The sequence below is a fragment of the Sinohyriopsis cumingii genome, chromosome 5 (assembly GCF_028554795.1).
Source record: "Sinohyriopsis cumingii isolate HCF-2022 chromosome 5, ASM2855479v2, whole genome shotgun sequence".
Classification (NCBI taxonomy): domain Eukaryota; kingdom Metazoa; phylum Mollusca; class Bivalvia; order Unionida; family Unionidae; genus Sinohyriopsis; species Sinohyriopsis cumingii.
Window position 1 is genome coordinate 27,794,483 of NC_142965.1, and position 26,634 is coordinate 27,821,116.

At 42.5% G+C, this 26,634-nt stretch overlaps 1 protein-coding gene across 2 annotated transcripts in view; it reads right to left on the reverse strand.

Moving 5' to 3' along the window:
• LOC149798844 (ADP-ribosyl cyclase/cyclic ADP-ribose hydrolase-like) overlaps window positions 1-26,634 on the reverse strand; it is a 48,246-nt gene that overhangs the window by 5,998 nt on the left and 15,614 nt on the right. For both annotated transcript variants that reach the window (XM_089957743.1, XM_089957745.1), the window contains exons 6-7: window positions 22,982-23,074; window positions 18,822-18,908 (exon numbers count right to left, since the gene is read on the reverse strand). In XM_089957743.1, coding sequence (XP_089813869.1) covers window positions 18,822-18,908; window positions 22,982-23,074 — 180 coding nt within the window. The remainder of the gene's footprint in view (window positions 1-18,821; window positions 18,909-22,981; window positions 23,075-26,634) is intronic.

Here is a 26,634-nt window from a genome sequence, read left to right on the forward strand (position 1 = left end):
CAAGCAGCCCAAAAAAACAAACTAACATCATTTTAATCTACTATCCACACCAACCTACTTTATCACTTACAAACACAAACACACCAACACATACCCTCACAATTTTTAAGAAAGAGTTAGTGTTTATTTTCACACTACTCTACCTACACACACTGGCAAATGGATCATTACTTCTTTTCTAGATTATTGGGGTAGCCCTGAAAAGGGCTGTTTTTTTTGCTATGGCATTCTTTTTTAGTTTCTAAGAATGCGATGTCCTCTGAGGATAGACTTTCTGGCGATAGGTCTGCTTCTTCGGAAAGAGAAGAAGAACTCTTTGGTGTCGATACGGCAATCGACAAAGCCTCTGTCAGCTTCAGGTTGTTGCTGCTGTTGCTGTTGTTGCTGCTGTTGCTGCTGTCTCTGAAGTCTGTACTTCTCCGTCCATTCTTCTTTTTCTCTGTTCACTTCTTCTCTGAAGAGCTCTTCTATCAGGTCTTCAGTGATTTTTAACATTCTCACATTCTCTATTTCTTCTGGCTTCGGTATCAGACTGTGTCTGACCCTATGCAAATTCACGTAGGCTTCATTGAGCTTAGCTAGTTTGGAGCACATCTTCTTAGGAGGATGAGTCGACAATGGATGGCTAGACTGGAAACAACCCCGGTTCTTAAAGTGAAAGCGCGGACGTGAAGGAAAACATCCCCACACGATTTTCGATTCGCAACGTTCAGTGATTGTCATGAGAGGGATAGTAAGAAATGAAAGAGCATCAATTCAACATTCTTATAGCTAAACAAAAGACAAAGGCATTTTTTCAAAACACAACATTTTTTTATTCAAAAATCACTTAACACTTAACAACAACTCTAACATTTTTAACAATAATCCAACACTATAACATCAAATAATTTTTTCAAATCACAAACTTTTTTTCTCAATGGACAATCTACTTTAAACAGGGCTGACAACGTTGTGAATGAAATTGTGATTTCCACTGTTGGAAATCATTAGGCCATTGATGGACACTACGTTTCCTAGCTTGAGACAAAAGATAAGCATAATGGTCACAAAACCATCGATCTACTTTCACATCGTTTCTAGCAGAAGAACGAGGATCAAAATGAGTCACTAAATGTTCTAAGGAATAGCCCAGGCTGCGATGATGCAGAAAATACACACAGTACTGTCCACACACCAAGGAATCTGTGCCTTGTAATTTCACGTTATTGAATCGGGTGGTTTGAGCATTTCTTCTCATAAAGTCGATGATATCGTCTTCCAAAGGGGGCAATCCGTACGAATCGAAATATTCCACACATCCTTCTTGAGGAAAGTAGACGGCTACCCAGTGGGTTCCTGGGAGATGACTTTCGTCCGTGTTGATCACGTAAGCTTGATGGTCTTTAGGTTTGCGATGAGGGAGTTCATCTTTAGCACAGACGACAGGATTCCAAGAAGCCGTATACGAACTATGGTTCAAAAGGTAATAAAGTTCCCAGGTATCCATTGATTTGTGTTTTTTTTCTTCTTCACAGGTAATGATAAGTGATCAATTCGATCCTGACTTTTTGCTTGAAAATGTCTGACGAATAAACGGTTATTCGTTCTGTTTCCTCACTCTGATTCAGGAGAGCTTCGATACGATGGATCTCTTGAGTGGTTAATGGTGGACAAGAATGTTCACGCAAGTCTTTATACCACTGGTGCAACACGTCTTTGTTTGAGATGAGACTCCAAGCTTCGTCCAGATACTCGTCCAATTTTTCTTCTTGACTCAACATCAGGCATTTATCGTGTTGAATTTGACTGGGATGATCGTTTTGACATCCATAACAATTTTTCTTGATCAATTCCGTCATTTTGTCGACCAAGTGTTTGGCAAAACAGGAGACTAAATGGGCTTCTTGTTCTGGCCATCTCGACTTCATCATGACAATTTCTTCGTCTTTGTCTTGGGATTCTCCTTCCACGGTCTCCTCACATTTCATGTCCAAAGTTTCTTCACTAGGTAAAGAGGGATAACAGTCTTCCATGGCTTCTAGTAATCTAGAATGACTTCTCTCAAACTGTTGATTTCTATCGTATTGTCAAATTCTGCATACAGGATCACGTTCAACGTTGGATCAGCAGGGTCTCGATTTGCAAACTGAATTTCCACACGAATCTGGCCAGATTTTATAGGGTGGAAATGTCCCTCGTCGCTGCCTTGGTCTGGAGTGAAATCGAAAGCCCACAAAGCGTAGCCTCCTGCATAATCTTCGTACGTAATACCGTGACTGGTATTGGTTCCTAACTGTCCGGTGGCTTCGTACAGGGACAAGTACGATCTCAAGTAATTGTTCTGGGCAAAGTTAGGCTCAAAGGGTCGTGTACACAAGGTCTTGCCGTCACGACTGACTTCGATTTTGGACACGCTAGAGTGTCGAAACTCAAAAGGATTTTCGTTGTGAAGTCCATTGAAAGCTGAATTCCTGACGATACCAACGATCAAACGCTTGGGTAACTGTCCTTGGAACAGATGATCTTCGATCATGGATCGCTGTCCAACAGGAATGGTGAACGTTTTCACTTCCACACGTCGTATGGGATACTTGGCGGTCGTTCTGCTCAACGTCTGACTGATGTCGTTTCCCACTTTAGGTAACACTTCCACACGGCGTACGTAAAGTCTGGCTTCTTGGATAACAGTTTTGTATTCGTTGGCATGGGCCATCAAATGGAAAGCGGCAGTGCTACGATTCAGTCTCAGGCGAATATCAACTCCGTTCAGTAAATACTTTTCTTGTAACCACATGTCCAAATGCAAACGATCCATCAGTTCTAAACTACGTCCTTGCAAAATTTTAGTTCTACGTGTGTTAAACCCCACATTGTGAGGATTGTCATCTTCTGTCAGGGCTGTGTCGCTAAACGTGCCTGCACCTGCCGTGTCAGGTTTCCATACCACGCAAGCATCCAGATGAGTATTCTTGGCTTCTTTTCCGTACGTCAAGAGATTTTCCAAGTAGGCACGATATGGGTAAGTATCCATGCTGCTGCTGACCAGTTTGTTATTCAAGTACAAGTCCACTTCGCTGAACAAGGAATGCATGAAATTGTTGACGGGCGCTACCCTATCATTGGCTCCAGGATTGGTGTTGTCAGTTTTGATCACTTTGACTTTCAAATACAGGTAACTGCTATTCAGATCGATGTAATCTTCGGGTTGTCCTTTGATTTCGAACTCGATGGGAGCGGAATCCGTCAAAGAGGAGACGGGATGAAATTCCACCCACTGGGATTCTTGCATCGTCATCATGGTGGGGGGCATGGCAAACATATCCAGTTCCGTCTTGGAACAAGCACATGACTCTCGGTGCATCATTTTTTCTGTGTCTCAATAATCGAAAACGTCTAAGTCTCGAACGGTTCTTCTTTTCTTGGCTTTTCTAGCTTGAAGTCTGGTGAAAGGGTGTTTTCTTCGTCGTCTCTTTCTGCCTTGTCCTTGCTGAATGCCTGACTCGGTAGCGTGCAGGGCATTTATAGGTGTGTCTCGTCGGCCTAAAATGTCTTTACCCGTTTGCAGCAGGACATTTTTGCCTGCCCTCATGAAGGCTTCTTTAGGGTTTTGTTTGTCGATGATGACATTTTGGAGAAATTCTTTGCCTTGCGTCAGTGCCGCATCTTTCAAGGCGTGCAATCCGCGTGTCACCATCGGTTTCAACACCGGGGCCACCGAACGAAAGGCCGATTTTAACATATCTCCTAAACCGTGTCCTCGCTGTCGTGCAACCCCTTGGTACACTGGATACATGACTTGCTTACGAATCGTGAGAGAACCGTTTTCGAAAATGGAGTTTCGCCGTGACTTTTCCTTTGGTGAATGGAATATTTTGTCCCAAATCTCCTTTTATAGTAATGTTGACCGTGTCCAAATACGACTTGCTGACCGGCAAATAATGAGGATGGACAAATTCGCGGTGAACGTGGTAAGTGTTTCCACCTTCCTCGTCAGCGTTTGCGGCAGAATCCACTTTGAAAGGAATGACACGCAGTAACGGCACGGAGGTGTGTCCCACCACGTTGTATTCCACCACATCGGAGTACACGAACATCAAATTCAGTCCTTGGTTCAGTTCTACTGGGGTACGAAATAACTTGCTAAAAGACTCGTTGTCGTAAACGATGGGTAATTCGTTGTTCTTGAGTATGCTCATTCTCAGGTTCATGTCTCCGCCCAACATGTCAAACAATTCAGGACAAAATAAAATGGACATGATTTTACTCCGCTCAAATCTCATCGAGAAGCGACGAGCTACTTTGTGGTACTCCATGGTGACACTTATTTTGGCATGCTCCAAAGCTTTCCCAAACACGCCATTAAACTTGGCAGCTATGACGTTGACCAAATGTTGACCACTGAAATAATAACCTGGGGGAATTAAAAAGTGGTAGGTCCATTTTTGAGTTTTCTCATTATAGATTTTATTGTCATACGTGACTTTCTTATTCAACTCCTGTTGCAATGACTCGTCATGAACTTCCACATTAAAAAAATTTTGATTGGGAATGACATTGAGGACTTGGGTCGGGTGAATGATTTCCACTAAAGCCACTTCCCAATGGGCTTCGTGATCTAAGGGGATGGCCTGAGGTAATTTGGCCGTGTAACAGCACAACGTGTTGTGGGGAAACACCTCCATGGAACTGTCACTGGGTAAGGTTAAGTAAAATTGGTTTTGGTGACTCATAATTCCAGAGTTCTGTGGCTGTCCGAGGGAATATTAGTGGATGTCAGAGGTGTGTCTCCGCCCAAAATGGGGTTCTGGTTGTGGTTGTTGGAGTGGTGACTGGCACTGGCACTGGACACAACGTTCCCGTTCGAGGAGAATTTCAGGGAGGGATTGGGAAGCAGGTAACCGATGCAACTGCTCAATAAAATGGTCCACAATTGTTTGTCTCCTTGTTGCAAACTCAAATTGGCGATGGCTGCCCCGATGACACAATACACCACGAAGATTTGGCAGAAAAAGACGATTTGCGTTTTAGGCACACGTTCTCCACACCACACCCACAAGGGTTGTTTTTGTAAATCTTGCACAGAAGAACTAGGGGAAGAAGGACTGGTCGACGTAGCTGCGTCTGCTGCTGTGTGAAAGGGCATGATGGTCACTTCTTCTTTTTATAGTCGATGACTTGCGAAGCGTCGATCCAAGAATCGAAACTGGGTGGATATCCTTTCCAACGTACTTTGACTTCTTTGACACGTCGTTTGCCCACTTTACGGGTTCTGCGTTCGAGAATGCTTTCGATGTCGTACACGTCGTCTTCTTTTTTGGTGACACGTTGTAACTCGGGCAAATAAAACGTTCCTTTGAGTACTTCTCCGTTCATGTCTTCCAATTTATAGACGGCAGGATGACGGCCATGTACTCGTCCAGTGACGCGAAACAGTTCGGTCGTCCAGTTAGGTAAGTAACCTTTGTCGAAAGTGCGTTTGGTTTTGCCAATGCGCACCCAATCTCCCACGGTCAACTCTCCACTTTTCTTGGGGACAGCCCTCGTCGGGGACGTACCGAACAGGCGCTCGAACACCAGCACTTCGTTGTCGGGAGTCACGTCTTGCGGGGCACGTCCGATGCTTCGATGGTAAGATTGGTTGTACGCTTGCACCAGGTGCGGTAAGATGTCGATGTACTTCAGAGTGTGGTGATGCGTAAAATATTTCCACATGCGTTCTTTCAAAGTACGTTGAAAACGTTCCACGATGCTGGCTTTGGTTTCGGGATTCTCGGTGGTAAAAAAATGAATGTCACGTTTCTTTAATTCTTTTTGGAAAGCTTGGTTCAGAAATTCGGTGCCTTTGTCCGTTTGCCATCGAAGAGGGCGACGACCGCTTTGTTTCAACACCCGTTGCAGGGCTCGCACTAACTCGCTGCTCGATTTGGAAGTCAAAGGCACGACCCAGGCAAATTTGGAAAAGACGTCGATGACACAAAACAAATATTTGTAGCCGCGATTGTAGCTGGCCAAATGAGAGACATCGGCTAAATCGGCTTGCCATTGATGATCGATGCCTTCCACTCGGGTGCGACTTCTGGCAAACTTGCGTCGAATGGGTTTGTGTAAAGTGTAGGTAGCTTGTTCTTGTAACCATCGTTGCACTTGAGGTAAACGGAGACTTTTCAGTCGAGTTTTGGCAGCACGATACAATTTTTGAACTCCTGCGTAACCTGCAGGATGCGAGGGATCGTAGTAAATGCTGGCTAAGACTTTTTCCATTTTTTTGTGTTAATAAGGCACCCACTCTTGGAAGAGGCTACTCTTTTTCTCTTGGGGTATTTTCTTGGATTGCAAGGCTTTGCGTGTGCGACCGGCAATAGGTGTCGAAGAGGAGGATGTCTGAGCAGGGGATATCGGTTCTTGTTTCACTTCTGTCTTCACTTTCTTTTTCTCTTGTGATGAAGAAGGGGTGGCCATCATCTTTTTAATCCATCCAATTCTGGAGGTAGGTGGTGTTGTTAACTTGCGTACTTTTTCTGGTGGAGTTAGAAACCCTTCCTCTTCTTCTTCTCCTTTTTCTGTCTTGACCACTGGTACTGGTACTGGTACTGGTGATGGTGCTGGACTTTTCATCAAGGTCTTAAAATCTTTCAGAGTGGGTAGAGCTGTTTCGTCTAAAGCTTTCTGGTGAAAGAGTTGCAGTCGTTGCAAGAGTTGACCGTACTTTTGCGATTTTTCTGTTTCGGACAAATCTTGGCGATCCATCAAGGACTGCAATTCGTGTTGTAACTGGGACATCTCGCTCAAATTGGGATTGGGAGGTAAATGCGGGGTGCGTTGTTCTTGCCACCGATGGTATTCCATCCATCGTTTGTAAGGCACTAAAGCTAGTTTTCGTCCTTCCATGGGGTTGTCAGGGGTCAATTCTGAGATCTTGGGACTTTCGAAGGCCTTTTTATCTTGGTCCCATCAGTCCTCCCAACATGGTTCCCAAGACTCCTTTCAGTATGGGGCCTAACAAGAGAGGCAAAATGCCTCCACGTTGAACCAACATCTTCTTTTTTTGACGAATGGGAATTTTCTTTTGAACCATTTGGCGAAGAACGTGACGATGTTTGCCTAAGCATTGTTTCTGGTGTTTGGACAAAGGGATCGTGCCTTTCAAAACGTTCAAACAACATTCGCAGACGGTATCGATGACCTCTTTGGAGGCCGTTTGAATGAGTTTTTTTCGTAGGGGTGGAGAAGCTTTGGACAGGACAGATAACAGGTCCCCATGTTTAGCTAAACGTGGTGGCAGTCCTTTCCTTTTCTTTCCTTGGGGTTTTCTGGAGGGTGACATTTTTTGCTTGTGGGTTCCGGGACATTCACCGAACAGACACTAACGTCGATGACTTAACGCACACCCTTTTATCTTTTTTTTGGGACTATCGCTTTGTCATAAAGGTGACAATGTTTTTCCCAAAATCGCCAAGGAATCCTCCCCTTTGTTGACGCCTCTTTTTCTTGGAACGACTGTGTCTTTTCTTAGGGTAATGTCGATGCTTGGCTAAGCGCTTTGTCGGATGACGCGTCTGCCTTTGTCTCTTTCTTTTGTGGCTTCTTGGAGGTGACATCTTTTACAAGTTCACTGATACCCAGACTTGGTCACAGGCTCTTTTTATACTGGAACGCGTCGCCACTGATTGTCTTTACGTTTTATCAGTTTGAGGACAGGCATGACACGTCGTGCAGGGGTACGCAACGGACTAAATCGAGCCAGTTCTTGCTTGGACAAATCCAGTAAACTTTGTAACATGCCCGATCTTTCTTGGACTTTGATTTTGGGAGAAGGTACTTTGTGAGCAGCAGCCACTGCCACTAAATTGGAGGGTCCTGCCACTGGGGAAGTTCTTTTGGGGGTCATCAACGGAGATGTTCTTGGTGTGATCAACGTCTCCAAGTACTCTTCAGTTCTGGGTGTCATCAACGGAGAAGTGGATGAACGTGAGGATGCCGGAGACGCAGTCACTGCCGTGGCAGGTCGTGGTTTGCGAGTGTAAGGTTGCGTCCTGGCCGAAGTGCCTCTCTTGCGACTAGTTTTCTTCTGTGGACTTTTCTTTTTCTGGGGACTTTTTCTCTGTTTCTTTTTCTGGGGGCTTCTTTTCTTTTTCCGAGGTGGTGTCTGGTAAGAGGAGGGTCCTGCCACTGGAGAAGTTATTTTTCTTGGGGACCTGGTCTTTTTCTTTTTCTTCTTGGGGCTTCGTTGGACTTTTGTCTTGGGGATAACTTTGGGGGCATTAGGATCCCATCTTAAGAGTGAGCGAATGATGACCCCTCCTAGAGTACCGCTCCCTCCAGGTTTCAAAATGATTTGTTTTTTGGTTTGAGTGTCAATGCGGGGATCGGCCAGTTGGACCAAAGCGACTTTGTTTCGATCGAAAAAGCGTTTGGTTTGATGAGGAATCTGAATGATTCCTTGGAGTAATTGACGTGCCGTCACCGTGAACCATCGTAAGACTTCTTTGAGACTAGCTTCTAAGACACGGGCTCGTGTTTGTGGATCTTTTTCTCGACTGATGCCATACAAGGCACGAATCAATTTGACGGGAAGATGCGACTGAAGGGACGTCATGTTCACACTGTGTGAGACAGACGAAAAAGGGTCTGAGGTTTTTATAGATTTTTTTCATGGGGAGTGAAATGAAGTCGAGGACGGAGACGTGTACAGGACAGGCCCTCCGTCTTGGCACCAGTGGTGAAACAAGTGGGTACGAAATCGCAAATCATCGGGGGTCGTAGGTTTCAAATCGACGAGTAAATAGGCGTGTGGTGTTTGAGTGGCATCGTCGTACGCCTGAGTCAGCCAAGGCGTTCCTAACTGTTTGGCTAAGACTTGCACTTGCGATTTATCTCGAGGGCTTTTAAACAAGACCACGTAATGCGCATTGAGACTGATGGTGCGATGGGCTTTACTTTGTTGAAACAAATTTTGGGTGATGTAAATGACACTGGCATTACGGTGATGCCCTTTGCGCGTGAACCACAATTTAATTTCTTCTTCGTCTTCTCCTAACATGTCGTCGAAAATGACCAAATGGGTTTGACGGGAGTCAGAGACGATGCCGTCGTCTTCTTTAGGAATGCCTTCCACAAACACGATGGAATCGCCTTGACTTTCTCGCAAGAGGCTGTACGCCGATTGCCACTCTTTGTAACACCACACGATCCGTTGAGGGGGCCGATCGATCAAATGATGTTTATGTTCGATCAAACGTTTGACGAATTCGGTTTTGCCTGAACCGCTAGGTCCAGCAATGAGCATGTTAAAGGGATGGCGAAGATACAAAGCCTCCCAACTGGCACGATCTAAGTGTTCGTCGATGACTTTGACAGTAGAGGAAGAGGGAGCAGAGACAGCAGAGGTAGCCATGGTATGAGAAATGTCACTTGTGACACGAAAAAACAAACAAGACAAGAGTTTATATACTTTTTCAGAACACGTTTATTGAATGTTTCAAATATGAACACGAAAGACAAAAATACATACAACCCAAATAGTGATGTACAGGAATATAAAACACAGCAAAGCGATCAAAGTGGAATATAAACAAGTGTCTGTACAACATGTTTTGGTTAACCAAGATGTCCTAGGGACAGTGTGTAATGTTCTTACAGTCTCTACATGAGGTATTGTCACACAAGTGTCCTCCCGGAATGACCTTTCAGGCATGTCCATGACAGTCCTGTCCTGAAGCGAGTGGTTGTTCTCGGTGACGGGTTCTTCTGGCACCGTCACTAACACAGGTTGAAAAGTAACTTTTTTCCTTGAACAACTCTTGTGCATACTGGGCCACTTCTTGGGTCCAAGCCTCAAAACCCCCCTTTTTCCAATCACGAACATCTGTCCAATGAGGGTGTAAGTCACAAGCTACACACACATCGTCATACACGTCTTGGGTCGCTAAAAGTTGACGAATCTTTTTTTCCTGTTGAGGTCGAGAAGTATCCAGATGAAACCGCAAGGCTTTGAGCAAAAGGAGTTTTTCGTGACCATTTAAGGCCATGGAGGTGGTAAGTACTGATCGTAAAGAGTCCACAAAGAATCGGCTGGTAAACGAAATCCCAGAAAACAAGTCACTAAGACACACACCACTTGTCGTCCAAAATTGAATGGATACAGTTCTTGCAATAATTGATGGTAATGATCCACGGTTTGAATATGGTCATTGAGTTCCTTCCACGGAATCTGTTGGATGACATGTGACATAAGTCGTGGCATGGCAGCCTGTTTTTATAGTCTCTTTGTTTCGGAAACAATACACGTACTTTCTAGCCAGAGATCTTCGTTCTCCAGTAGGGAATCTAAATCTTGCATACTGTAACCGAAACTTCAGAGTTCGTTTAGAAGTTTCCTCTTCCTCTAAGTAGATTCCACGTAAAATATGTTGATAATCCTTTAACTTGTCTTCCTCAATGTATTGCTGTAGGTGAATCTCGAAGTAACCAAAATAATGAACATTTCGATCATTCACTAACTCAAAGTGTTGAACAAGGTCTGACCACTGAAACAATTTCTGACGAATCAGTTCTCTTATACCATTCAGGTACCAGTGGTTAAAGATCTGGTGACGTAACGGATGCAATTGTTCTTTACGTTTGACTTGTATTTTCACCAGCTCTCGGTAAATGCGTTCTCTCAACTCCACAGGCAAAGCACGAATGTTCTCTAGCAAAGTATCCATGAATAGGTCATACTAAATCCTCTTTGGTCTGACACAAGAAATGTACTCTTTGCACAAACATGGTTTCACTTCAGTGTCGAATTTAAATCGTTGAGTCACTAATCTACACATTACAATTCGTTCAGAAGTTTCCTCTTTCACCAAGTTGACATTGTGTTCAAGATGTTGGTAATTCGTTAACTCTTCCTCTGGAATTCGATGCAGTACGTTTACAATGATGTAGGTAGAATCGTCCATACCAAACCAATCCTTTTTAAAACTAGAGGATCGTTGATCAATGTCTGTCCGATGGAACACTTTCAATTGAATCAATCCTTGTATAGCCTTCAGGTACCAGTGGTTCAAACACCGGTGACGTGACGGATGCAATTGTTCTTTACGTTTCACTTGTATTTTGACCAGCTCTCGGTAAATGCGTTCTCTCAACTCCACAGGCAAAGCACCAATGTTCTCTTGTAAAGTATCCATGAACAGATGATTATGGTAAGAAGTTACTTCAATGTCTCGGTCCCACTAAGGGTAAGTAATGACAATTCGGTGACCATCGAGCATGTTCTACGTAGGCCGAATCTTGCGGTTCCCAGTGGTGAAGTGTCACATCGCAACTGAAGCACCTGACTTTATCTCCTTCGCCCAAGTAGAAAAATCCGGCTCTGGCTAATTCTTCGGGGGTCGGTCCTCCCAGATACTTTGGCCATTTTCCTTTGAACGATTGAAGACGATTTTCAAAGTCGCAGTATTCCGACAAACGCACAGGAAAAGAATATTCGTTTTTCACAGGTTCGTTTCGATGAGGGTTGAGTGACATGGGTAGGAGTTTGCTCAGGGCTGGATGACATCCGTAGGGGGGTAGACGTGAAGGTGAACATTCCCCTTTAAAACGAAACCCAGTAAAATGTCCAAGAGGACGAGCAGCATCACTTTCGCATCCCACAGGTTTGACACGCACAGCATCACTTTCCATGATAGGGGTAGGGGCACTAAAGTTCCCATGATGCTTTACGGCATCGCTCAGGTCACAAGGTACAGCATCGTATCCATCGCAAGGCTCACAATCGCACTCGTCTGCAAACTCCGTGACGCAATTACAATGGTAACCACATGGACAATCGCAGTTTCCTTCCGGACATTTTCCGTCGCAATGCCTGGGTCTTATCCATCCAATATTAGTCACACTAGAGGAAGATACAACTTTTTTACAATCCCCAAACTGGAACGATGCCTCTTTCAAAGTATTCATCTTGTTCGCTCGGTCTTGGTAGTCACAATGAACTATCGATCTTGCCTAGGGTTCCTTTTTTATATACAGACCAATACCGACGTGACCGTAAGGTAAGGTGAAATGATTGGGAAGTCGAACTCGCTTCTGGTATACAATTTGATAGACTTTTTCCAAGGGTCGACTGACGATGTGGTGAGTGGGTAAACGTACAATCTTGTTCGGTTGATAGGTGGTCACTTTAAAGTTTCCATCCTCTCCCGATTGCAAGGCTTCTTTCAATACCCCAAAGTTGACCACTCGACTGGTACGATAATTCAGAGTCAGTCCTTTCACTTTGCACGTCGTGTGCACTTCTCCTTGTTTGTCACGGTATTCGTAGCCGTAATTTTTGGGACCGCCACTGACGAAACTTAGAATCTTGTCGTCGGGATGTTCGTCTGTCCAGGCTCCTAAACGGTCTCCTTCGATGTTAGGGTGATGTTGAATAGGGTGATGGATGTAAATGCAACTGTCCGTGTCAAAGTACAGGACGCGTTCCCCTAACAGTTCTAAAGCTTCGTACAATTTTAAGCGAGCATGGGCTGTCACGTAAGCCGCAATGATGACATTTCCAAAAGGGTCGTCTTGTACAAAGTCCAGATCTTCTTCGTAATTGACCAAGATTAAATTCTCTCGAACGACGTCCACGTGTTTCATGTATTTGGTTTTATCGTGAATCATCTGGAAGTAGCGGGAAGGTTCTGTCAAATATTCCGTCTTGGGTAAACACGGTCGTTGTGCCATTTTACCCCACAAGCAATTTAACATCACTTTGGCAAACGATCGCCTGCCTTCGTTTTTCTCGATGTGGTCTAAAGTGATGCCTTCTTGTTCCCGGTATTTCTCTTTGAATTGTATTTGGTCTTCGGGAGTGTGACACCAGGAAGGATAGCCGCTGGCTTCTTGCTTCAGTTTCAAAAAGGCATCCACGTAGTCGGCGAAAATGCCTTTCTGAGTAGGGTCACCCTTGTGGTATTGTTGTGTCTTGGGAAAGTGGCAAATTTCGTACACTTCTAACAGTTGGTATCCCATGTCCAGAGCTTTGAACAATTCTACGCTGACCCAGGTTCCCGTCAAGGCACGTTCTTCCTGGGTGTGCTGACAAGGTTGGTCTTGGTTGCACGTTTCGGCACAAGTACGGCACAAGGGAAACATCAGTTTGCCTTGACAATGGTGAGGTAAGACGGGATGGTATAGGTTCGTGGGAGGCAAAACTTTGCACTTGATCAAGCCTTCGTATTGTCGAATGTTTTTCAGGTCGATGTGTTCCGTCAGCAATTGTGGGTGCCCTACGGGAAAACGACAATATTTGCACACGTAGGGATACAGCGAACACACGTCCAAGTATTTGATTTCTTCTCCTTTCTCTTCGTCGGCTTGGTACAGCAAACAGGTGGCATTGGTCCTTCCTCCGTACAAACTATCCCTCGGGTTCAGGGGGTCCATGAACTGGTAACTTTCCACGAGGCGTTTAAACTCGGGATCGGTTTTCATACGGTGATCGTACTCGTGTTCCCACATTTCCACCACTTGGTATCCTTCCTGTTCTAACTTTAGGCGTCGCTGACAAGTGTCCTGGTACAAGTCTTCCATGGTTCGTTGCAAAAACTGATTTTTAGTACCACGGTCAGGGTAACAGACGGGACATCCGTGAAATAAGCAACCGTTAAACTCGTACACGATCTTGGGGTTTTCTAAGTCCCAGCCATCTACCGAATACGTTCCGATGGTCTTTTCGCCCCCTCCGTTGCGGGCATGCTGAATCCACTTGTCTTCCTTGTCGCACAAGTAATGTAACCAACGTAGGGCTTTGACCGAGTATTGACGCTTGACATAGTGGGTCGTTTGAGGACTGATGACAGCCACGGTCTTTTCAGGCATGAATCGTTGGCGGTACACTAAGGAACACGCTTTGGCAATGGTGCAAGCTTCTTTCAAAGGATCGACCCCTCCGTGTTCCATGAACAGTTCTCGAAATTTTCCACAGCAACGTCGTAAAATGTCCACGTCGGAACGACAATACTTTAACATTTCCTCCTGAAAGTCGAAGGGGTCAGAGGCATGAGCCTGGTACCAAGCGTAGAAAGCTTCTCGTTGTTCGGTACGCATGTTGTCGGGGTCGTAATAGTGAGCCTCGGGTAAATGGGGTAGAACGGCATGTTGATTGGCTTCCGTATTGAAAAAGTGTGGAAAGTACCCTTTAGCCATTTCTGTCATTCCAAACGTTTTAGGCATTCGACTCAAAGGCATGGCCAAGTAACTCATCGAATCTTTAAACTGTACTTGTCCCACTTGCATGAAAATGATTTTGGCTCCGTTCAAAGTCACTTTAGGACGCTCGGTGCCTTGTTCCGTATAGTACCTCAAAAGAAACTGTCCATCGTATCCGGAGAAATTGTGAGCCATCACCGTGGCATGACGATGACAATCTCCGTAACGTTCGATGTCCTCTTGGCTCCACGTCTTGTCGATGGGGTCTAAGACCCATTGTGCAAAATCGGCTAACGTGTTTGGTCCCCGAAAGATTTTTTCACGTCCTCCAGGAATCTTGCTGCAGTGAGGGCAATGACTGAAGATAGGTTCTTGAATGCACTTCTCGCACGCTCGATGAGCCACGCAGAAATTAGGAATGTGAATGCCAGTCTCTTGCATGCATTCGAAATCGAAAAAGATGAAATTGCCTTTCTTCTTGTGACCGTCCTCTTTCTCTGGTGGGGGTTGGTATTTTTGCACGTAACATTCGTGTTCCAAGTCCACGATGTGGTGACAAATGTGACATTTTTTCTTTCCTCGACATACGTGTGCCTTGGTACTATTGGTACGTATGCCTTGTCCACACGTAGGGCACAATCTCAGCAGTTGACAAGCGCATTTCTTCTGTGAACCTTGCGTCTTCAGATGTTGTTGGTAACAGGTAGGGCTGACAAACGTGCGCAGACAAGTTGAACAAGGCACTGGTTCTTCGCTCAGACAGGGTGGAGAGGCCAAACATCCTGAGCATTTCCATCCACAATGTTTGTGTTGCTCTCGATTATTATAACCATAGTCACATTTCTCACAATAATAAACATATCCCAGGAATCCAGTGATACTGGTAATGGTATCGAAATGGTCATCGTGATGATAAAGGTGAATGTATTTTCCGTCCTTAAAATCTTGGCCTCGAAACAATAGAGGCCCGCGCATTTCTTGAGGGTGCACTTTCAAGGTGTATCGTGGAGCTAGGACATCTTGCAATTTTTGCATCTCGGGAATGCCACAAGGTGTGTCTTTGGGCAGTCCGGCTTGTTGTAACAGGAGTTCTGCTTCGTTTCGTTGTTTGGCTCGGTCGGAACGTTGAATAGTGTTCCAGGTTCTTTTCCATTCTACCGTGTCGTTCTTGTTGGCATAGGTTCGTCCCACCACGATGGCACGGGCTAAACACATCTGGTCATGAGGGTTGTTAATTCGGACGAGACTCGTTTTGGTGTTGCGAAGGTCGTCCACCAATAACATCTTTTTGCGTCCAGTCCCTTGAGGAGGAGAGACGTGGGTCATGTCCAGTGTGGCTTTACCATCGGTGATGTCAAACTGATCATTAGATTGTTGTACGTGTTGAATCTTGTCCATGACTTTGGAAGCAGTTAATTCTGCAGGGGTGCTAAACTCGATCCAAACAGGGGATTTCAAACCGTCGTGTTGTATGGAAAGTCTCAAGCGATCGTCTTCTTTGGGTTGACATTGTCGCTTGAGTGAAGTGAGCAAAGAATCCCACACCTCAGTGATGAACCCTTCTGCTTTCTCTAACGGCACTTCAGCCTTGAAATCTTTAAACTTCACCGTGTATTTGTAAGCCGTGGTTCTAAATTTTCTAGAGGAGCGCTTTTCCGTCTCTCGAATGGAATAGTAATTTTCAGGGTTAACTAAGGGTGATGAACTTGGTTTAGAGGGTTCGGATTCTGGTTCACTCATGTCCTCTTCAAAATCACTGGCATGAATTTGTGCCAAGATCTCAGCCCTGGTACGAGGCGATAGATCACGTTTCTGCCTCTTACTTTCTTCTTCTTTCTTCTCGAATGAATGGGATCGTTTCATCTTGAAAGCAAAAAGTTAAATAACTCAAGTTCAAACACCATAAACTACTTTATAGTCATAGCAGACCAGCGTATATAAAAGGGTGTGTGTCTTGTCCTTTCACTATTCATTTCACTCTCGAGCCGAGCACAACGATGGAAGAGACTGACCAGATGGAACGTTTCGTCAGAGCTTTGCGAGGGGTCATTAGAAAATTCTCTTCAGACCAGCCTACGGACTACTCTCCTTCCTTTAGAGATAAAAGTCAAGATACTTGCTATATCTGTCAGAAGAAAGGGCATTGGTCTTCAGAGTGTCCAGACCGTCAAAAAAGAAAAAAAACAGGGGATAAAAGAGACAAAAGTCAAGATACCTGTTATTATTGTAAAGAAAAAGGACATTGGTCTCCAGATTGCCCCAAAAAGAAACAAGAGGAGTCAGAAGAAGAGAGGAATTCTTCAGAAGAAGAGAGGGATTCTTTAGAGGAAGAGAGGGATTCTTCTGAGGAAGAAAGAAGACAGGTGAAGAAAAAGAAACAGGAGAAAAAAAGAAGAAGGGAAGAAAGCGAGGAGGAAGAAGAGGAAAAGAGTGAGACGGTGAAGAAATTCAAAAAACAGAGAGACTAAACAAGGAGAAAAGAAGAAATTAATGAACTTTTTATTAAAGTGTTGTGTTATAAATTGTGAATTGGATTGTAAAAAATGGAGAAAAGAATAAATGAATGATATAAGGTAAGTGTCTTTGAGTTGTGATTTTAAAATAAGAAGCTACACTCACGCACTCATACACAGACACGTATTAAAAGGGTAACATGGGTGAGTTTTTTTTTTTTGAGTTATTGGCAAATTGAAATTGTATTTCTTTTCGAGAAATGTGGGTGGCCCTGAAAAGGGCCTTTTTTCTTCATGGTGTAGGGGTGAGTTTAAGCAATCAATTTTAACTGCCTTAAGCCTTTGCCACGGCCAAGGCCTACTTCTGGACTGCGTAATGTTGATGATGATAATGATTGGGTTGAAATCACTAAGGGTGGTACGGTAGGCTTAGTCACAGGGTTGACATGTTTGGCTCGGGAAGGTCGTATTCTCTTCGGTCGTGATAAAGAAGTCTGATACATTTGTTTCAGACTTCTTAACTCCGCTAAAATGTCCAACAGTACCGTGACCGTTTCATTTTCACCCTCTTGTTTCTTTGCTGCTACTTCTTCTTGCTGTTGTTGCTGTTGTTTTTTTCTTACCTCTTCTTCTTGTTGCTGTTGCTGTAGGAGAAAAGTCTGTTCCGCTTCCTTTTGTCGTTGTATAAATTTCTCCAATTCTTCTTTCTGTCTCTGTCTAAAATTCTCCACTTGCGGTAATGAAGAAAGTAACGAAGGTTCCGGAACAAATTCTTGCGAGGAGAGAAAATCCACAAAATCCCAATTCACCTCTTCTGAAAGTAAGTCCGGGTTCCCTTGGGCAGTCTCCCCTGCTGGTGCACCCCACTGGATCGTTTTCTGAGTTTCCGTCATGTTGAATCACTGTCGCATAGATTGACTGCACACAAGCGCTAGCGAATCTATATTGACTACGTGACGTCACAGACTGCTCTCTTCGGATTGGATGCAAGCTGACTGAATTCTGTAACGCGTGTTCGGATTGGTAAATGAACTCAATCCGTTTCAATCCTTCCTCCGCCTATAAATAAGCGCCGTTCAATGCATTGATTCACCTGTTCTCGTCGCTTCAAGATGTGGACTACAGTTGAGTCATCCACCCTTGTGTCTTCCATGATGTTTCGGACAGACTTGCTCATGTATGTCCGATCGAAGTGGACCGTTGTCCACAGGACAAACACCAGCCTGTGGATACGTAGGATCTACGTCGAAAGACAAGGATGCCTGAAAAGAGTGCTGATGTACGGACCAACAGTAAGACGCAGCCAAAGGACAAGAAGAAGACCAATGCGGTGCCATTTATGTTAATGAATACATTAACATAAAACCCAAAGGCCCTTTTCAGGGCCAGCCATATATCTCGAAAAGAGATAGCCTTTGAATTGCCTACCCCTTTTTTAAAATTTTTTTTAAAAAAAAAATCCCATGTTCCATTCCCTTTGTCCCTAAACTCTATTCCCATGTTAAATTCCCCTTGTACGTAGAGTGACCCACGATTTATTGCCATGTTAAATTCCCCTTGTACGTAGAGTGACCCACGATTTATTGCCATGTTAAATTCCCCTTGTACGTAGAGTGACCCACGATTTATTGCCATGTTAAATTCCCCTTGTACGTAGAGTGACCCACGATTTTTCGCCATGTTAAATTTCCATTGTACGTAGAGTGACCCAGGGGTCCCTGTAATGCTAATTCCCATTGTACGTAGGGTGACCCCATTCACTACTACTGTAAGTACATTTAAATGTTTAAATTATCTCTTGCCGGTTCTTCATTTCCCTTTCGTTTATATTTCATAAACATCGGTTTCCCAACGTTTCGGGCATAGTCAGCCTGGACTATTGTAAGTTTGAATGACAAATGGAAGCTATAAACAAGAATTCACTGATGCAAAAAGGAAACACGAAACAGATGAAAAACGGTCTTACATTGAGTAAATACATATCTATTTTATCTTGTTGTCAGAGCAATTTAACGAACAGTGCGAAATAAAAAATAAAAAATTTTCTTCACAAATCCCGAAATCATACTTAAGTAGCTATATAATATCATACAAATTAAATTTTTGTTTACACGCCTTATTTCAAGAACTGACCATTCCCTCCCACCACCCATTTTCCGACAGTGATATGTCGTTATTTAATGTAATAAAAGTATATATTGTTCTTACTTCGGATCATCCGTACACGTGTAATTCAGATCATTTCCCTTGATGTCGGATTGCAGTTCTAATAGGCTCCCAGTTTTACAAGTTTCACTGAAAATGATAATTATAATATATCGGTATAAAGCAATGTAAATAATTAATATTTATTAGTACATATTAAAGTATTGTTATTTAACAGAGGTTACCACACACTGGTGGATCCGATAATTGGATATAACAATGCCAGCTAATACAAAAGGTATGTGATATGGGATCACAAAATAATCATGTATGACTAAAACAAAATTTTCAGGCAACAGCATCAGATTTTACTGAACTGAAGGCCTTTATTAAAATAGGGCAAATGCGAGTGTGTTAAATCCTAAATATGGTGAAGGCGAGAGCATTGACTATTTAAGATATGGCACAGGCGAGTGTATTAAACCTAAATATGCCGAGTTCCCTGTATGTAAGAGAAACATATTGGAATGAATAAATAAATTATTACAGAGTCATACAGAGTCAAGTAAAATTGGAAACAAAGCAGTGCAGCATAGGGATAGGCGACTGATGATCAAAGTTGAAGCAACACCCAGAAACATACTGATTGTGCAGGTATATATGACAAAATCTGCAAGCGAAGACAAATTGATAGATGATATGTACGAGCAAATAGAAGAACTTAACAACACAGACAAAGCAATAATTACCTAGTAGTAATGGATCACCGGAATGCAGTAGTTGGAGACAGAGCTGATAAGAAAGAAGTTGATTGTTTTAGACTAGGTAGGAGAAATGCTTGAGGTGAAAGATTGGTAGAGTTTTTCAGAAACAACAGCTAGTTGTGACATAACACATGCTATCACAAGGAAGGAGAAGAAGGTTCACTTGGAAGAGACCGGTAGACGAGAAAGATACCAACTTGATTTCATACTAGTTAGGCATAGCTATAACGACACCGTAATGAACTCTTATAGCTATCAAGGGGTGGATATCTGATCGGACCATAACTTAGTAATGATGAAAGTCAACTTAAAACTGAAGATCAAAAAGGGAAAACCATGAAAATGTGGAACCTAAAAATCTTGAAAGAGATTGACAAAGAATTTAAAGAAAGGGTCGAGACGAGGATTGTTAATGAACAAACAGCCAAGAAAGATGTCAACCAAAAAGGCTGAATAACTTAAATGAAACAGTTCTAGAAAGCGCGAAAGATACAACCTGATACAGGAAGGGAAAGAAAATTAAGTAATACCCGATAACAGAGCAATGCTTCCAAAGATGGAACAGAGAAGGAAAGTATAGAGACTGAATACAACAGAAGGGAGAAAGTTATATAACAAACTAAACAACCAGCAGAGGAGAACGATGCAGCAGAAAAATTGTAGATACTCAATGTGAGAACTTGAACTGGCATCAGAGCTTAGGACGGATTGATTTAATGTCTGCCAAGATAGGAACGTACTGATATAAGGAAAACGTTCCACAAAAACGGGCTTTTTAAGAGCAATGATGGCACATTATTACAACAAGAGGATAAAATCAGGGTGGGTTGGAAAGGATATATCGAAGAGATGTATGACATAGACTGAAAAGCTAGTATTCAGGACATATGCCTTGAAAAAGAAGATAGCATTGGAGAAGATGAGAAAGGACCTGAAGCATTTGAATCGGAAGCGACAGGAGCAATCAAAGAACTAAAGCTTAACAAAGCAGAAGGAGTCAATGTCATTCCAGCAGAGTTCATCACAAATCTTTGAGAGACGACCGAAAAAGAGCTGACAGCACTATGTAATAACATTTATACAGCTGGCTGTAAAATTTACAGGGTCAATAATAGTTACCTTGTCAAAGATACCAAATGCAGCAGAATACGCAAACAACAAAACAATTAGCCTAATATTGCATTTACCAAAAATCATTATCTAAGTGCTAATTAGGCATTTTGGAATAAAAGACAAAGAACTTCATTGGCAAGACTCGGTTTAGATTCAGGAAAGTTTGCGGTACGCGAGAAGCTATGGCTATGATGAGAACCCTATTTGGGCGTACACTAGAACACAACGAGGAGCTTTTCTTTGTTTTGTGGACTTTGAAAATGCTTTTGAAAGAGGAAACTGTGTCAAACCATTGGAGAAAAATCTGAATTGACTGGATAGAGGAGACTCATCATCAATCTCTACACGCAGCAAGAAGCATTATTAAGAGTAGGAAAGGTTAATTAAAAAACAGAACTGATAGGATGTGGAGTCAGTTAGGACTGCTCGTTATCACCTTTACTATTCTCTATATATGCAGAAATGATGATGGTCGAGGTGGAAAAGTAGAAGAAGGAGTAAGAGCTGGAGAGCAACTGGTGAATGAGTTAATATTTGCAGACGAACAAATTATAGTTGCCGAGCCAGAAGATGTATTACAAGAACTGTAAACGGTATGACATGAAGATCAGTGTGAAAATACCAAAGTCATGATAATATGTAGACAGCTACTTCTCTCTTATACGATCAATCTAACCTCTCCTTTACCCCCTTTCTCTAAACTCTACATCACAGCCCAGCATGTACGTAACACCATTAATACCTCTGAGAATCTAACACTCTAGCCGAAGGTGACAGTAATATCTATAGTACGAGGAATTCTAGGCCCCTAAAATTAGTGCACATAAGGTGGTCCAACACCCAAGAAATACTCAAGTTAGCTTCTATAAGGTGGTCTAAAACACCAACGACCATCAGGCCCAGCAGCACAAGGCCGCAAATAAAATCACATTAATTTAAACACGTAGGACCCTAAAAACAGAATCCAACATATAAGGTGGTCTCTAAAGTCCAAGACCATCAGGACCAGCTACACAAGGTGGCAAACTTTATTAAAAACTGTCACCTAAGATATCTTTCCTTAGCAAAACTCTAACTCAAAACAGCACATAGTTTTGTTTTTATTGTGTAGGACGACAATTTAGACTCGATATCCTGAAGTCTAGTAGCACAGACCTGTGACCTTGGATCCGCCTTTCCGCCCTCTCCTCCCATGCAAAGGCCAGATATTAAAAACAATCAGCCTGCAGTGCACGCCCTAAATGCTACTGAAAACTCAGTACCAAACATATGAGTGTGTGATGGGTCCATTCCCACTCATACATACCAACTAAATACAGCTAAGTAGTAACGACTGAATACATTGAGTGTGTGCTGGGTCTATTCCCACTCGCCTTCAAGTCTTCCATTCAGACAGTTAGGACCTCTTATTAGGTCCACTGCCTGACGGCTTCAATTAAAAAGTGCTCCCTGAGCACATAAATGTCTAATGGAAGTGGCTCCAATTCCTTCCCCTAGGAGCAGTTAAATAGCCTACCATGTAGGCACAAATCAGAGGTACATGCTCAAAAGAGCGCAAACCTCTATAATCCAACATATATAGATAAATGTAGACAGGGAAACAAACATCTAAATATCATAACTGAGGGTAAACAAGTTGAACAAGTGAAAAAAGATATCGGGAACTCTTTTTACGGAAGATGGAAGGTGTGAAGAAGAGATGAAAGGAAGAATTTGAATGGAGAAAGATGTATTGAACAAGAAGAAAGAACTGCTAGCGCACAAAATTAGAAAAGATTTCTAAACAAAGATTGTCAAAACCTTAGCATGGAGTGTAGCATTGTATGGATCAGAAACTTGGACTCTTAGGAAGGAAGAAAGAGGGATGTTAGAAGCTTTTGAGATGTGGATTTGGAATCGCTTGGAGAAAGTCAGAATGGAGTTTCAGGAAAACAAATGAAGAGGTACTACGTTTAGTAGATGAAATGAGAAGATTGTTGCAAGTAATTTTGGAGAGAAAGAAAAGATGGATAGGACATAACCTGAGATGTGTAAACCGATTAAGAGAAGTAACAGAGGAGAGAATAGACGGAAAGCGACCAAGAGGGAAACCAAGAATTATGCATCTGGATGACTTCAAAGATGGACAGTCAGTTGAAGTGATGAAGCATAGAGCGATGTCAAGACATAAATGGAAAAGATGGATGCCTCAATCCTGCAGTATTTCAGAAAACTAATGTAAATGATGCATGAATGAATGACGAGTCATATACGGTATCTTATTGTGAATGGATGTACTTATGGAAGAAATAACCATTAAAAAGGAAGGTAAGATGTTTTCAAAAGTACCTCATTCAAAACACATACCTGTAGGTACTGTCTAGTCCGTGAATGAGGAGGATATTGATATTGTGTACTTGACTCTTGTTCAAGGCCGGTAGTTCAAACCTCCCGAAGTAACTAAAACAAACGTTTGAACACAAAATGATATATCATCACTTACTTAAAACGTCACTAATATTAAAGACCCTACATAACTCCGATCCCAATATTTTATATTGTTTCATTTTAATAATCACTGAAGTGGACTTTTATCAGAAGAAGTTAATTGAACACTTTACGGTTACAACTTACATTTTATCGCTGAATAAAAATATATTTATAAACTTAATGATTAATGTCATATTTAATGTGACTAGTACTTTGGCCATTTCTTATCACAAAGATATACTCATTTAGAAACGTCCCATTGATTCTGCTATACTCGAGTCTCAAACAGCAATACTCATTATCGCTCAAGACCGATGTAAAGAATTTACACGAAACTTCAATCACACCTCGAACGTTATTGATGACATTGTCGCATGAAAATTGTTACCAGCATAAACAGTTCATCCTATTTTAAAAACTTTATTGTATTGACCTTTCAAAAAGATGTAACTCCATCATTTACATAAGAAATTCTTCATTCCATGTGCACAAAATTATGTAATTTGACAGACTTATTACGCCGAGTAAAATTAAGATAACTCTCGGCTAATTTGATCGAGTGCATCTTACTGCGTAGTCTAACGAATTCAACTATGGGTCCTGAGTTGAATTCGTCTTTAAACTTTCCGATGACCGTTATGTTGGCTTCGCCATAAAACAGACTGGGCTGACGTTAATCCGAAAAGTGAAACAGGCGCTTGCCCTGATCTCGTAGCATAAGCTGTCCGTGTCTCCGAACAGCAATTTGGCGTCTGGACCGTAACGCGATTTTGATATTACCCGTAATGGAAATCGCTCATGAGCAGCTTAGAGAGCTCTAGCGCGGTAGTAGATGGGCTGGCTCATGACGAGATGGTTTATTTCTGTAGATGGCTACTAGATCATCGTCAATGATTTTCATGTTTGCGAACATGTGATCGTTGACCAGCATGTTTATGCGTTCGACGTCGTTGACGAGTTTCATGTGGGCATCTTTCTAATGTTTTTCATGGTCTTGCCAAACATCGAGTTGTTCATAGTCTTGAAAAAGTCCTTTTCGAAATCTGTCTGAGCCAAAGCTCGTTTGGAAGTGTTAAATTGGATATATGTCTCTATCCATTTTTCTGGTTGAATTTAAGCACTCGATGAGTCTCGACGAGTTCTACTCTGAGGCGAATGCACTGCCTAAGAGTCTTGGAATGAATAATCTACCTGTTTTTCCACATGAGCTTAGGTATGACTTTAGACACGTTCGCTTCTCCGCACTCGGTTTTATTTTCCATGAGGAGCGTGTGAGGATAGTGCATGTCCTCTGTCACCGTTAAAATTTCTGGAGCAAACGGATAATCGTACTGGCGGATAGTACAAGTCGACCTCAAGGAAATATCCGGTGTCGTCGTCACTGTTGAGTATTTCCTATGTGAACTTTTCCGAATTCATCCAGGCAAAATTTCCCACCAGTATCGGCTGTGACATAGCTCATCATACAGGTTATTTAGATCCAGGTAAATGATGTATTTGGACTCTTTTTCAGGGTTGTAGTCGGACACGTGCTTGTTGTTGGGACCGAGTGTCTGTGACTGAGCACAATGATTCCTCTGCGTATTCCCTTTTCGACAAAGTTGAACACGTCCACATAGGTAAACAAATCCAGGGTGACTCCACTGACCGTTAACGCATCATCTCACGACAATCCCGCTATAAACTGAAAACTGTCGATGAACCTCAGTTTACCTAATGAGAAAGAAATGTACTTTTCCATGTTGTTAGGAATGCATTTGATTTTGTTATTCAGGAATTTGCCAACCGATTTCAAGATGACATGCGAGTTGTAGCCGCGGTTATTATCTAGCACCACCAGAATAAAATTCAGTTTTTGAAATCGTAAATGTAGTAATGCTCTTTCACCCGATCGTCACCTAGAGCTTGTCTGCATATGTAAAATGTTACGGCGCTGTCGAAATCAGTTTTCTTCTGGGAGGTAAAACATTTCGTGAGCCTGCAAAATGCCATCTATTTTATCCACCATATTCAGCAAATCCTACACGATTTTTTTTTCGTGTAAAGCTTAATGTCTGAGCTGTAATTTTCGTTGTTGCTCACGATCTTAGCAGCGAATTTACACAGCGCGTGCTCATGATACGGAACCGTGTTGTCCCCAGTGACATTGCCTACTCAGTGACGTTGCCTTGACTGGCATCATGAGCGACACCGGTTCAGACGATCAGCGCCTCGAAATCGGTGTACTCGACAAAAGGAATCCTTGCTGTGCAATGGAAACTGGTGAACGTTATCTTACTACTTCTCTCTTTTAGGCACTTTTATCGCCATGACGTTCACGCAATCAAGGCCATGATTTTTAAGTTTATACTGTGTTGTAAAACTTATGAGGCATTTTTTGGGGGTATAAAAACACGCACTTCCTTTTGGACACCTCCCTGCTCATGTTCCTGGAAAAAAAATTCTTTATCTGGCAGTGATGGCCATTAGAGCCATGACCAGCAACGTAAGATAAATCAATGCACGTGCTTTCAGCGTCCAGTACAGACTGCTTGTGCAAATAAGCACCTATACCCGAATTCTTCCATATTTAGTTATATTCGTGAAAACTTTGTCATGAATTTCCCGAGCGTACCCAAACCCCATAAATAGGGGTGAGATCCGCCGTTTTGGTAGTTGTGGTTCTACTGGACTGCAGTAATGATTTCAAGACCAAGCAAACAGAACAAAAGTCTCTTATCATCTCAACTGATAATTTCAAGCATTTGTACAATAGCAAGGTGGATTAGTCACTACCAATACATTAAACTTAGTATTCATAATGACTATAATGTTTCTCTGAAGTTGTTTCGACGTTTATTTTCTTGTTATATCAGATAAAAGTTCACATAGAAGGATTTAGCTGACGACACTGTCGCTGTGTCGTCATCAACACTGCCGTCTGCTATCCATTGGAAATTTAGTATTCCGAATGGTATCATCGAATTTCCTACTCAATTACATGTATCAATTTCAAATCACAAATTTCCATCCATTTTGTAGTGGTTGCGTCATTTAGATGTCAAAATAATATACCCGACACAACGACACACTTAGCTGCTACAAAATGACACACATTGTCGCATTCAACACACGCGACACACTATTGACATCCGATTCATGACTGTGTCGTTCAAAACGACAAAACTTTGTCTCAGCCACCAAACGCGACACACTATTACCATCCGGTTCCAGACTGTGCCTCTAACATATTTACCATTGTACTATAAAACACAAACTCGGGTCTGGTTCCGAACCTTGATTGAATGCACAAAATGATTACCACTTATGTACGCCATATGAACAAATTTTGAGAACTATTAACTTATTGATATTATCTGAGTTAGAGATTGTGAGAACTAGAACAAATGGAACATTTATGCTGATTTTCACATGCAATTTACCACTGAAACTATTGTTGTCCTTCCAACATCACGTTTATCAAACTTTTGTTCAGCAAATATTATATTTTACCATTTTAGCATTAAATTTTGTGCAAAAACACATACAAG